The sequence below is a fragment of the Sinocyclocheilus rhinocerous genome, unplaced genomic scaffold, assembly GCF_001515625.1.
Source record: "Sinocyclocheilus rhinocerous isolate Xijiao unplaced genomic scaffold, SAMN03320098_v1.1 scaffold148, whole genome shotgun sequence".
NCBI classification, from domain to species: domain Eukaryota; kingdom Metazoa; phylum Chordata; class Actinopteri; order Cypriniformes; family Cyprinidae; genus Sinocyclocheilus; species Sinocyclocheilus rhinocerous.
The window spans coordinates 3,703,163-3,716,642 of record NW_015653472.1 but is presented as its reverse complement, the minus strand read 5'-3'; the positions used below and the strand labels follow the sequence as shown (position 1 = coordinate 3,716,642).

General features: G+C 38.3%; 2 protein-coding genes across 3 annotated transcripts in view; one reads left to right on the top strand and one right to left on the bottom strand.

Moving 5' to 3' along the window:
- Window positions 1–2,512: 2,512 nt before the first annotated feature.
- On the bottom strand, window positions 2,513–3,885 carry LOC107716091 (baculoviral IAP repeat-containing protein 5.1-like). Of its 2 annotated transcripts, XM_016522415.1 has the most exons (5): window positions 3,712–3,885; window positions 3,459–3,568; window positions 3,177–3,294; window positions 2,885–2,992; window positions 2,513–2,786 (listed from the first exon to the last, which is right to left on the bottom strand). In XM_016522415.1, the coding sequence occupies exons 1-4, from the start codon at window positions 3,835–3,837 to the stop codon at window positions 2,912–2,914; spliced, it is 435 nt and encodes a 144-aa protein (XP_016377901.1). In that variant the 5' UTR covers window positions 3,838–3,885; the 3' UTR covers window positions 2,513–2,786; window positions 2,885–2,911. The 2 variants fall into 2 exon arrangements, with proteins under 2 accessions (XP_016377901.1, XP_016377900.1); XM_016522414.1 differs by lacking the exon at window positions 2,513–2,786 and having other exon boundaries at window positions 2,829–2,992.
- Window positions 3,886–7,876: 3,991 nt separating this feature from the next.
- The window catches only part of LOC107716219 (zinc finger protein 385A-like), an 81,107-nt gene continuing 75,503 nt past the window's right edge, over window positions 7,877–13,480 (top strand). The window contains exon 1 of the mRNA XM_016522594.1: window positions 7,877–8,088. Within this exon, the coding sequence (XP_016378080.1) occupies window positions 7,962–8,088 (127 nt within the window). The 5' untranslated portion in view covers window positions 7,877–7,961. The remainder of the gene's footprint in view (window positions 8,089–13,480) is intronic.

Sequence of the window (13,480 nt, the reverse complement as noted above, 5' to 3'; positions counted from 1 at the left end):
AGGGTGGAACAAGCCATTAAAGTGACATTGTGAGGCAAGACTCGTCTCCTCAGAGCTTTGTGAGAGTGCTGGGTTGTCAAAGTTAAAGAGCTTCTAATAGGATAGGGTTGCTGTCATGTTTACCCTGCCTCCCCCCTCTACACGCCCACTGTATTGTGGAGGTGGCCCGGCTTTGAGCCCCCACAATGGCTGGAGAGGAGGGACAGATGGGGGTCCCTATGGAAGAAGGCACAAAAAGAAAGCAAGGTAGGAGGGCCCGACTGTGTGAGATAGAGCCTGCAGTTAGCTCACACTGATTGCCGTGCAAAGTAATGGAGAGTAAAAGAGAAATGGATGGGAAAAGTAAGAAAGAAATGGAAAAGGGGAGGGGAAAGGTCACAAAGAGATTTGAGAGATGTGTAATCATCTATATAAGCTATACAGTATAAGCCTGAATGTACTGGTGCCCTTCATAAGTCTAAAGTGGGGGGAAACTCAACAGAGCATGATGGAGGTTTCAGACTGGATCACTGTATGGAAAAGTCTTGAAGAGCTATATGTTCACTTCATAACTGCACTATTCAGTTGACATTTCACAAAATAAGTCAACAAATATTATTCTGACCATCAAAAACAATATTGTTTTATGTTGAGTAACTGTTCAACATAAACTTGTTGGCATACATAAAATGTTTACTGATGAATTTGGCCAAATTAGAAAATATTTTATATGATAAGTACAGTGTCCATATACACACACACACGCACACACACACACACACACACACACACAGTTGTTTACTTTTGTGATATGCATTATATTATTATTAATGTGTGTAAGAATGTGGGTAACCAAACAGTTTGTGGTCCCCATTGACTTACTTGACATAGTATTTTTTATTTTTCTCCATACTGTGGAAGTCAATGGGGACCACAAACTGTTTGGTTACCCACATTCTTTAAAATATCTTCTTTTGTGTTCAGCAGAAGAAAGAACATTTTGGAACAACTTGAGGGTGAGTAAATGATGACAGAATTTTCATTTTAGGGTGAACTATCCCAGTACAAAATTATATTGACTATGAGTTAATATTATATTAATTTTATATGCAATATAATTAGTTTCTATATTTTATATTTAATATAATTTCATTATTAAATTTAATGAATAATTCTAAAACTGAATTATTACTATCACATTAATAAAAATACAATAAGAGAGTTAGGACACACGTGAACTCAATAACAAGACAGGAATAATTTTCTATTCTCTTTTAAAAGTAGATAAACTTTACTATGCATAAATATATGGTTTGTTAATTACTGTCTGTCACATACATTTGCCTGCTTGATAATTATTTAAATTATTTGAATAAAAAAAATGTTAAACAGTCTGTCTGTTCCAAACATTGGTAGAATAGGTCTTTGTTTGGTCTGTTTGGCCCCTGCATGAGCTAATCTACGCTCTTCCAGGTGAGTCCCTCGGCATTAATTTGGCTCAGTGTGTCATAAAGGCTGAATGGTGTGGGAGTTGAATTATGAAAGGAGGGGATGCTGAGCGGAGGTGAGGTAGGGGTGTGTGGTGGAGCCTCTTCTGGTGTAAGATGAGGAGAGCCGAGGGGGAGGACCCGCGCACAGCAACAGATGGGCCCCAATGGTGCTCTCAGGTTGTAAACTTTCTGTTGGGAACATCTGTCAGTTTGTCCATATGCCACATTTTGAGAGGAGAAGCCCCAGTCAGTGTGGAGTGTGGACACCTGTCATTCCCTGTGATCAGACAGGAAGTGATGGACTGTGCACCAATATTATATATTTTTATGCTGCTCATGTGATGTAGGCAAGACAATTACTACAGCTGAAAAGCAGAAAACTAATTGTTAGTTACTGTAAGACTTAACACATCCAAAATGCCTATAGCACCTGTGACTGCATGCATATAGCCAGGAGCAGGGAGCTGCTGGACAAATCATTTATAAGTTGTGAAAAAGAAACTTCCACAAAATGATGCAACTACACGAAATCAAAACCGTGATTCCAGACCATCGTTATTCTGAGAATTTAAGGGGTCTCTTCTGAGCTTCTCCTCTACATGAGTGTTACATCTTTTTTTTTTTAAATGTCTTATTTTTCTATTTGCTCTGTTGCGAGTGGATAAAGGAGAATTAAGCAGTTGATCGGGGCTCAGTGTCCAGAGTGTTGCATTAGACAGTAATCCAGGGCATAGGAAGGGGGAGATGGGATAGCATTTCTAATCCCTCGCCAACCCCATCCCAAACACACATGCACACAAACTAAAGCTGTTTATACAGTTATCACTAAAGAATGCCTCACATTTTATTTCAATGTATGGCACATGATTCATCTTAGAAGAACAACACAAAGACAAAATTTCCTAATGGACCTTGTTTCTTTCCTGTATGCACCTCAAAACACTGGCAATCCTCAGTACCAGAGCCCACTGAGCCCTTCAGTGGTAGACCTGGTTTTAACCCACAGTTCTCCCCAACTCCACTACCCTCTACAGTAACAGATGTTATGGGGCAACAGTTGGTATTTAGAGGGAGGGTCTTAGGGCCATCTGCCCAGGGTCAAGTTTGGATGGAAGAAGGTCTCACAAAAGAGAAAAAGTGGCAAGTTGAGCTACATAGCTAGAATAGTGTTGAATACTTATGTTTTATTAAACCACTAAAACCTGTGGTCATCATTTACAGATACTGTAGGTGGAGTCAAAGGTGGTACAGGAATGCTTCCCAATTCACACATTGCCAACACGTGGTCCAAACAAACAGCTTCAAAAGAGTCCAAAGCTGTAGGCATCAGTGGCAAAAAAATAAATAAATTCAATTATGTGGATGGAACATAAAAAACATTTAATTTATTGGTGTTAAGTTCAAAAACAGTGTACCATTAAATTATTTAACATCACTAAATATCAGATTAGAGCTCTCCGATTTTTGCTAGTGGCCTCCACCTCATCACGAAAGAAGGCTATCTTCCTGTGACCCATCTTCCTCTGAGGGGGAAATCAGTTAAATTAATACATATACATTTTATTATTAGTACCAAAAAAACATAACCATAAGTAATGAACATGCAATATGCTGGTAGACTACTATATGTGTGTGTGTGTGTGTGTGTGTGTACACAGACATGCGTGTAAAACAATATTCAAAAGTACACCACGAACGCATTCACACAATGTAGATGCGAAGCCGCTCCTGTTCCAGCTGAAAATACTCAATGGCTGTGAGTTCGTCAAATGTCTTTTTCATATGAAGAAAGGCACAATTGGGGGAACGCTTGGCATGTTCGGACCTTAATGAAAGGACAGTCAATAAAAGTGGTGAAAACTTTTCCCCTTTTCCACCCAAAGTCAGCTGTTACAATCTCAGGTTTAGCAACATAGAGAAATAGACCATAAGAGGTGTGCTCAGAAAAACAATGGCCATAGATTATAAAGGTGTGCTTCGGGAGCTCACCAAGGGTTGTCTTCTGGCTCCCAGCCCTCCAGCTCTCTGAGACAGTAGAAACAGCAAGCTACGTCTGGCTCATTCTCACTAGGACAGTGCACAAAACCTGCCTTGGCCATCTGAAGAGAATAGAGAGGATTCAGTGGATCTTCATTACTCCTTTTAATTAAAGCAGCAGTGGATTTGTAACAGTGCCTGTACTCAAAACAGTGTTGTTTATTATTAGCCTATTTCTCTCTTTTTTTTCCACGTACACACTCACCAACTCTGGTGTGCACTGGCAATCTTCTCGAAAAGGCCACTCAGAAAACGTCTGTAGTCGCTTTTCATAACTATACATCTGATTAAACGACAAAAGCCGGGAAGCACCGACTTCTGCGTTAGACATTTCTGAGGCACAAACAGATCACACTAACTGCATCTCCACTCCATACCATAAACCTGGTTGAGTGTTTAATTGGTTGGGTGCTTTTGATTGTTGATTGATGAATCGCTGACAGCTGTCAGAGGAAAAACGAGAAAGAAAAACATCGATGTAAAACGACATATTAAAACCTTAAAAGAATAAGTAGTGTGATGTCTCCCTCTGCTGGACGAACATAAACACGATTCACTGATAAGGTTTCGTCTTTAAAAAAAAAAAAAGTCTAATATGACGCAAGAGAAAATAAATCTTTAGAGCTATTTGAAAAACTGCTAACAAAATATTTGATACAAGTTTTGATTAATTGACTCAAAAAAGTAAATCAATGTGAATATCAAGAAAGTGAGTGTTAAAAAAAGTGTATAAAATGTATAATATATAGTAATATTATATCATGCCGTTTTTCATAGGACCAGAAACTAAAAATATGTTCATCATGGAAGTTTATTCATATTATATTCGCTTGTGATTTAATTAAATCAATTTTTTATTTTATTTTATTATTTTATTTTATTTTATTATTATTATTATTTAATTTAGATCATATATATTTTTTTTTATTTTTTTATATGATGCTATTTCCTAGGAGCAAAAATCATGAAATTATATATAGTTTTTAAATCTTTTTGGTTAAGTTGTGAGTGCTGTGTCATTGCATCCAACTCAATTACAAAATTTTATGTTAGAATATGCTATAAAACCACACAGTTAATGCTTCGGAATGGAGACCTCATGTCAAGCATTATCCTTAACAAGCCCTATAAAGACTCCTGTGTAATGTGGTTAACCGCTACAGGCTGCACACATAGTTCTGCGGTATAAATAGTAGATTCCCCCAAGCTGCACATCATCACCCATTTACTAGACAAACTTTAGAGGTCTCAGTAAGTTGTGTTCCTTCCTACTTGGACCCGACGAATTACCGTAAGCCAATACATACACCATAAAGTGAGATCATAGTGAGTGGCAGACAACATTAATGGTTTGTGGTGTGAGTGTTTGGAAGCTGTTTATGACTGGTGGGTATTGGGAGAGGCCCTGTTGCTTTCACCATGCTCTGTAACTGTATCTTACTGCGCCTGGCTGCTGAAATGTGCTTACTGCTTTAAAAAAGCGGCCCCTCCACCCCTCTCTGCCCTTCATCTGTTAGGAACTTCCCTGTGACTGTTGGTTTGTGCGTCACAAACAAATTCTGCTGTTAATATGTTAATCTGTCTGAAAGGCGAATGTGAGATCACTCAACTGGGATTGTCATAATACTAAAGGTTTTTCCGTGAAATGATTTGTATGATTCTGAGATTTTGAGAAGAACCGCTTCTTGTTCTCTCTTTTGTGGTGATAGTTTGTCACTTAATATTCAGTCTAGAGTTTCACACCAGACATGACATTTGCCATATTCATTTCAGGCAAGACCCCACACCGGAGCTGTCATTCGTTTGCAGTCGCCCTCTCAGGACTCATCCTAGACGTTAAGCAGGAATACATCACCATCAGCTGTTGCACGGCCTCCATCTGTGTGGCTTGGTCAAAGCCACAAAGTAAATACTTCTTCCAAGCCACACTCTAGATGGAACTGACTGAAATTACTTTGCATTGCTGAAATAAAATAAAATAAAATAAAATAAAATGTTTATTTTATCCATTGGCTTTTTCCTTTACTGCACAGGACACTGAAGATCTGAAAGGAAAGTGGAGGGAGAGGGATCGGGACATGACCCAGAGCAGAACTGAACCTTGATCAGCTCCCTATCTGTCATGTGCCACAGCTCCAACATGACTGGAATTTTCCTGATATCCTTCTCCAGTTGCAAGAGCTTCAGATGTAAAAGGCAGAAGATTGTGGTTACATTTTATTTATTTATTGGAAGATAAGGTTTAACTCTGCCTAAACGCCGGATCCGTCTGGACGAAACGCCTATACGATACAAAATTTATGCGTATACAGCTAAACACGTCTCCATGCGGATGGGGCCTGAGAGGAGATCAGCCAAATGCCTTGAATGGAAAATGAACATTTCTTCAAAGAAATTACTTAAATATGGCATCCCTGTGCACTTTCCTGTTGTCACAAACTTCAAGGGGAACGCTCACCACCTGGTAGGAGACCATTTGTGCAGCATAGCAGCTTATGAAGAGTCATTTGACAATGTATAACCTTCTGTTCCCTCTACGCCAACACAATAATCACCATATTAATATTACATTTGCAAATACCCGCGTGGCTCACCTCCTCCACTCCCTAATGTAATTTAGAGACACAATAAACCGAGATTCAATCTCTCACTATTCAATACTAACACACAAACACATTTCTATATATATATATATATATAGCATATATTTCAGCCTGATATTTTCAGAAAGCCCCTTTCAGAGCGACAGTAGCAGGCTTCCACCAGAAAGGGAAATGACCCCCCTTTTTCTCACTCGCTCTCTACAGCAACCAAAAGGCAGGTGCACAAGCCCAGCTGAAACCTCAAATTCCTGCCTACCAGTTTTCCACTGTCAGCTCTTTCTGCAAGTGATTATATTTTCTTGTCCTACACACACACACACACACACACACACACACACACACACACACACACATGTTGGGTACACCAACACCTACACCTCACACAAAAGTTTTAGATGTTCAAGAAAGATCATTCAGTATGATTTATAGGCTTGCTTCCTCATGGGGACAAAAAAATGTCCCCACAAGGTAAAAATGTACTGGTATTACATTACAATCCTCGTGGGGGCATTTGGTCCCCAAAACGTAGGGAATACCAGGACCACACAGACACACACACACATATACAGATATTATTAAAATAATTGTTAAACAATGAATGTGTGTGTGTTCATTATTTAAGGATTTGTATATGTATATGCTATCTGTCATGTGCCACAGCTCCAACATGACTGGAATTTTCCTGATATCCTTCTCCAGTTGCAAGAGCTTCAGATGTAAAAGGCAGAAGATTGTGGTTACATTTAATTTATTTATTGGAAGATAAATAAACAAATATTAATTAAATGATATTTGATAAGAATAATAATAATTATTATTATTATTATAATTATTATATTTATTTATCATGATATCATTAGTAAAAATAATAATTGTTGTTGTTTTGAAAGATAAATAAACAAATATTAAATACATATCACATATTAAATAATATTTATAATAATAATAAATATATTATCATAATAATTGTTATTATGATTATGATTATTTATTCATTCTTATTTAAATTTTTATAACCCAATTATTGGCATGACAGAATGAAATGCTTTTATACATTCTTCTCTTAAGAGATGGATGTGACAACATTTTGTCACAATTGAATTATTGTGAAGCTCTTGAGATGTATGCATATTTAAGTGTTCATATGTACAATCTCGTATGGATGGAATTGATTGGATATACTTTACATGGCTTAAATGTTCATATTATTCATTGGCTTTTTCTTTTACTGCAGAATTTTCCTGATATCCTTTCCCAGTTGCAAAATTCCCAAACTTGACTGGCACCATTGACATAGTAAGCAAAACATAGTGGTTCCATTTATCATTTTTGGAGCTCTAATGTAAAAATTATTTGTTATGCAATGACAAAGTTGCCCATATTATGAAATAAGACCTGGATGTACCAATTGGATTGATCATTCCACTCCTGGGAAAGATTAAAGCCGATTACATTTTCCCAGCTATCAGGTATGTGTCTCATATTGCCCAGCCTATACCTCTCTCCCTCTCCATCCCAATCCATCCTTCATTGACACTGGACTTTTCGCTCTCTCACTCTCTCTCACCCCCTCCCTCCTTCTCCTCTTCGTTCTCCTCCTCTCCCCTTCCTCACACGGTTGTCCTTACTTATTAAGGTCCTGGTGTGATTATCTGCTGGAATCTCTTGCACTTGTCCTGTATTCTCAGTGTGGTGAGATTGAGAGTGGGATGGGCTAAAAGAGGGAAATGCTTGTCTCTGCATGACTATGTGATACTTTGTGCAGGAGACACTCCCGTAAGTTCATCAGGACTATTTTGGCTCCAAATATCCCTGGAGCATCAAAAAACCTGGTCCGGACGCTCTGTTGTTCATGCCAGCGAAGGATTCTACGGGGAGTTTGTGGTGTCAGGGTGCCAGTGGAAAGACCCTCGGAGGCAGAAAGAGGAAACAAGAGGACGGGAAACAGTCAGAGGAAGAGGGTTTAATGTGGGGTACAGGTAAGAACATCCACTAATATCTATTTCTGTTTGCAGTCTCAAGTGAATACATCCGAGCACAAACTTTTCCCCTGGAGATCCTTTTTGCTGCATGGGCTGAAATGTACAACATTCATGTTGTGTATATACAATTAGCCTAAGTCAGTATATCACTGAAGCTGATTTATATTTTCAGGGTTAAAATTATTAATGTACTATGGCATTTACAATGTATATACATAGCATGCAAGACATAGATGAATAGTTTAGGAGTTGTGATACATCTCATGGAGTTACAACCGTCTAAGACCAGCATCTAGTCTTCCTAATTTAGTCCTGTCAGTGTTGTCATTAAAAAGATTGTATTTCGAATGAAGAAGTGCATACTTTTGAACTGGCATGTTCTGTAGATTTATGCTTTCTCTTGTTTCTTCACTAGTAATAAGAAAGCTGACGTTCAACAGCTTTGTCACAGTGTTCATTATTCTTACCAATAAAGCTAAAATGAGTTTGATCTGAGACGTGCAAGCCACGAAAAAGCCGAGCAATAGATGTATTGTATGTGTGTGAGTGCACATGCCTGTAGGCTTTGTGTTAATGCATGTGTTTGATTGAGTGTGCAAACAATTTCAGAAGAAATATTGCCCACAGCTGCATGTTAATGAACTATATTCTGTCAAAAAATACTCCTGGAATGACCTTTGAAATGTACCTTTGCTCATTTGATTTTTCTTTTTACCAGTGTGAAGGACATAGAAAAGAACAAACCTGTCAAGAACCATTTAAATGTTTTTTTGTTTTTTTTGGCAACTTTTAATACCTGTACTTGAAAATAAAATAAAAAGAAGCTTAGCTTCGAAGGTCAGCCTATTCTTTTAGGACTGAGGCAATGTACTTTGCAGGGGGGAAAAAAATTATATATATATATATATATGTGTGTGTGTGTGTGTGTGTGTGTGTTCATTTATTTAAATAATTATTAACATTAATAACAGTAATAATGTTTTTTATATTATTTATTGTTACTTCGCATATGTTAGTTGTTAAACTGACTTGACAAAATGAGTAACTTTCATGTGATTTTTCTACAAAATGCCTTTGACACAGCTTTGTCATAAATTAGATTATTGTGAAGCTCTTGAGATGAATGTGTGCACATGTAAGTGTGTATACGTGTAAGCGTCTATATGTACAAGCCTGGATATTTGCTGAGATAGATGGGTGTAGACATGGTATTAGGAGGCTCTCTGTCTTCTGCCAAAGGTGTGAAATTAGCATCTCTGTGTGAGAGAGAGTGACAGTCAACTTCAACATTTCCCTCATACGCAGAGCTGGAAAAGCACACAGGCTATCCAGTTGGAAATGTCTCATCCCTCCAACAGCATTTTAGAAATCTGTCCTTCTTGTTGCACAGGAACCTAACTGATATGGATCACTCTTGATCAATAGTCTAATTTTAGTGTGATCATCCACTGTCATGCAAACGGATACTCATATGCCGGCTGCTGGCTCTGTGCTTTTCAAGGACATTGAAGCGGAACCATGAAGGTCTCACGCATATTTAATGAATATCAAAATAAAACCCTTAAAGCTTGCACTAGGCATGCATTATTTTTCCCTTTTTCAAACTAAATTAGATTTGATATATGTTTAGTAATAAAAAAGGTTACTTGAACGAATCGACACAATGTGATAAACTAAATTTTGAATGTCAGATCAACACCTTTATTAATATACATTTTATTTCCAACTCATATAGCTGATGTTTTTTGCACTTGCACTTTAGGTCTAGGTTATTTTTTATATGGTGAGCTGGACCCTGGACATCCCTTTGACCTTTCAGCGCAGTCTCTAAATTCACCACCCGTCCGCAAGCACACACTGCTGTTGATATAAACGGTATGTTCTCAGAGCACATGGCACATACGCTGCAGCTCCCTCAATACATAAAAGTCATGATCAGTTTAACAGGAAGAAAAGAAAGGAAGGAAAATCTTAGAGATAGGCTGTGAAATACATTCCCCATCCAGCCATCCCAGAAATGGCCTGTATGAAATCTGCGAGACATAATTAGAGACATAATGATGACTGTAGCTGCTAGTGCTGATTTGAATCATTTAATACTTTAGAATGGTGATTTAAAGAATACACAATTTGTTCTTTATAAGAAAAAAATAAGAAAAATAAGAAATTCTTTTCTAGTAATTTCTGGGAGGAAAATATCCTACACCATTTCTGTATATCGTACACCAATTTGTTTGTCAGTGTACATCGCTAAATCATTGACTAGATATTTTTGCCCATTAAATTTTACTATCTGTTATCAGCTGATTTTTGTGACGCTAAAAATTATTGAGTTGATTATCCTTTGATATGATGCATGATACACTGACTGTTTTCCTCTCCAGAATTTTGTTCTGTTCTTAGTAGAATGTTGAGAATTGATGATGAAGAAAGATTTGTTAGTACACAGATTTTTACTACTGGGCTTCACCCTATCCCTAGATATACTGTATCTATGTCTGCTGAACTGACCAACTCAGAGTCCAGATTTAATTTCTTGTGCTCTGGTCTCTCATTAAACACATTCAAAATAGAACCTCAATATTCCAATATATCCACGGGCCTCCAGCCAGACAGGGAAGCCTTCACAGTGTCCCTAAAATGTTTTTGGCCCAGTCTAGCACATGGAGTCTTTCCCTGCAGCTGGGCAGTAATCTCACCACGGAAAGCTCTGTTTCTCTCTCTGGCTCTTGATGTCTCTGCATCTAACCTGGCCCTGTGTGGTGTTTAATTTTACATGCTAGTTCCAGGTGTGTGTGTGTCCCAGGTTTGTGTCCCTGTGGGAGGTGGCTTGGTGCTTGCTTGAGAGGCTTAGTTGGCAAGGCTTGGTTTGCAGTCTGGAGGTGGTCCAGGCTGCTGCGCTACAGAAGTGTGTACGTTTGGGGATGTGACTCCCCAAGGCTCTATGTAAAAATAGCTCTCTAAATAAACCATAATTCTCTGTGTAAGTGGTACTTTTTAAGAGGGAGGACAAAATATGACATAGCAGGTATGCTGAAACCCTCAAGGATGATTCCCTACTGTATATTCAAATGTCACAGTTACATAAGCATCACATGACTATATATATATATATATATATATATAATGAAAATATGGTAGATATGTATATGATGCATTGAGGATACATGTACCATATTTTCATTCAGATTAAATTGATGGAAGACACATTATTTAAATAATTAATATGTAAATCCGTCATTGTTATGCTGCAAGAATATGGATTATTCTTGTGTGTAATAGCAATTCTCAACCTGCAGAGGGCAGCAAAGCGCCTTTGCCCCTGCTGTAGGGGTTACACAGTGAGGAGCTTTATAACAATGAAATGGACTGTAGAGCAGGAGTCAAGGCCCTGTCCTCTGAGTCTGAGTGTGTCGCAGTGCAGGTTTATTCTGGCAGTGGGCTTTTATGGTTGACTGGTGGCAAGCGGAGGTGCCTCTCTCTCACACACTCTCTTTCTCTGTGTCCTCCATTTGGTTACAGGAATATAGACAGATATAGGGTTCACACAGCCGCACTTTACTTACACTCTGACTCTTGGCCTAGCATGGTCTCATATGGGCCTGTGTCTAAAAAGGTGACCGGATTTCAAAAACATTTTGGCAACATTTCTAGTTCACTGCTTAATGGATCATTAAAATGCCTACTTGCCCAGTGTTACAATCTATGAATTTAAAATATGGAGAATTACAGTTTTGTGCATTTTGACCATGGTAAATATTGTGATGAACTGATTTCATACATTTTCAGAGTATAATATTTTTATTATACACTGATTTTTCCAGTGACTCGATCTTTCTGCAGTTTACATCATTACGCCTGTAGAGGGCGACAAGTGACTTTTTGTCTATTATGAAGGAGCGATTTTTTCATTCGTTCAAAAACACACTTCATTCTGGAGTAAAAATCTTACTGATAAGGCAGAATAGTTTCTATACTGTAATAAATGCTATGTCAATTAGCACTGAATTGACAAACACAAATAAACCATATATTGTCGCAATCGTATGTTTAATGTCTTCATGTTTCCAAACATTTCTGTTTTTCTGTGAAAACAACTGTTTTCATGCAGGGATAGCTGGAGGCATTTGTCCATATTAGGAATTTCCTCGTACGACTTTCTGCGCGAGAGCACCCTCCCGGCTTCGAGTGTGAATGAAACATACACTACATGGAGTGTTTAGTGCTCCGCTCATCTCGCCTTATTCTGGGTCCGAATAAAACATCAGATCATGCACAGACTATCCTGTCTCTTTGAATTTAAATCTATATTTATTCACACTGGCTCTTGAAAACCTCTATGTGAACACAGTTGCCCGAAAAAGCGCGTCCCCCGCGTAATCTACGCCCCTGGATGAATTAGTATGCTAGCAGCACGCTATTCCGGATCGATTTGAGCAAATCAGTGAATCGTTGAATCGTTCAATCACTCAACCGATTCGTTCAGAAACACTGAATCATTCGGCAGCGTTGTTCTGGCTTCGCTTGGAACTACTTTCGTTTGTGGAGCAAAAACAGACGCTTCAACTGGAAATACCTCGACTAAAATGTAAGTTACTCAATCTTAACTTATTGTTTTATGAAATGATGCATAAAAGTAGGTTAGGGCAAAGTCTCTTTAAGGTATTCTATAGTCTTTGGTTAGGGTTATGTCACTTGCAGTCTTTATTTGGTCGATATGTTAGAACAGACTGCTGTTAGTTAATTCAGGATTACAGTACTCTGGTTCGTGTGATATTGCTTGACTATTTTTGTTTTAATGAGGATATGTGAGCTTGCTTCTACTTTCTGGGCTGCGGCATTATCCCATAAATACAATAATATGTGAAACTCAGCGTCTTGTCGGTTGTCATAACGATACTGGTCTCAGATGATAAGTCTATGGACCACCAACAGTTCGTTTACTGACCGTCTGATGCATTTGAACATAATATGGCAAGTCGCCAATTATAGTCTTTTGACAGTCAACTTCAGTGAAAGTTGCATGTGTGAATTACCTGCGTCTGCGCCTCTCTCTACAAGCATTGAAGCTTAGTTACTTCAAAAACAGCAATTATACCACCTCATTGCTGAGAAATATAATGCAGCGGTCAGTATCGAAGCTATTTTATTAATAAATGTTTCTGTGCGCCACAGTGTTTCTGTGTGTGCGCTGCGCGATCTCCGTTCTCTGTGTGCAAATTGTGTGTGTGCTTGCGTCAATGAAAGCAGCATAGCCTACTGTTTACTTTAGCTAAAAACCCGAACCCGAGAGTATTTCGGGACCTGTCGGGCTCTGGTCGGGTAGCAGACCTCTAGATCAAAGTATCAAAGGCTGCATTTACACTGCAAGTCTTATATATATATATAT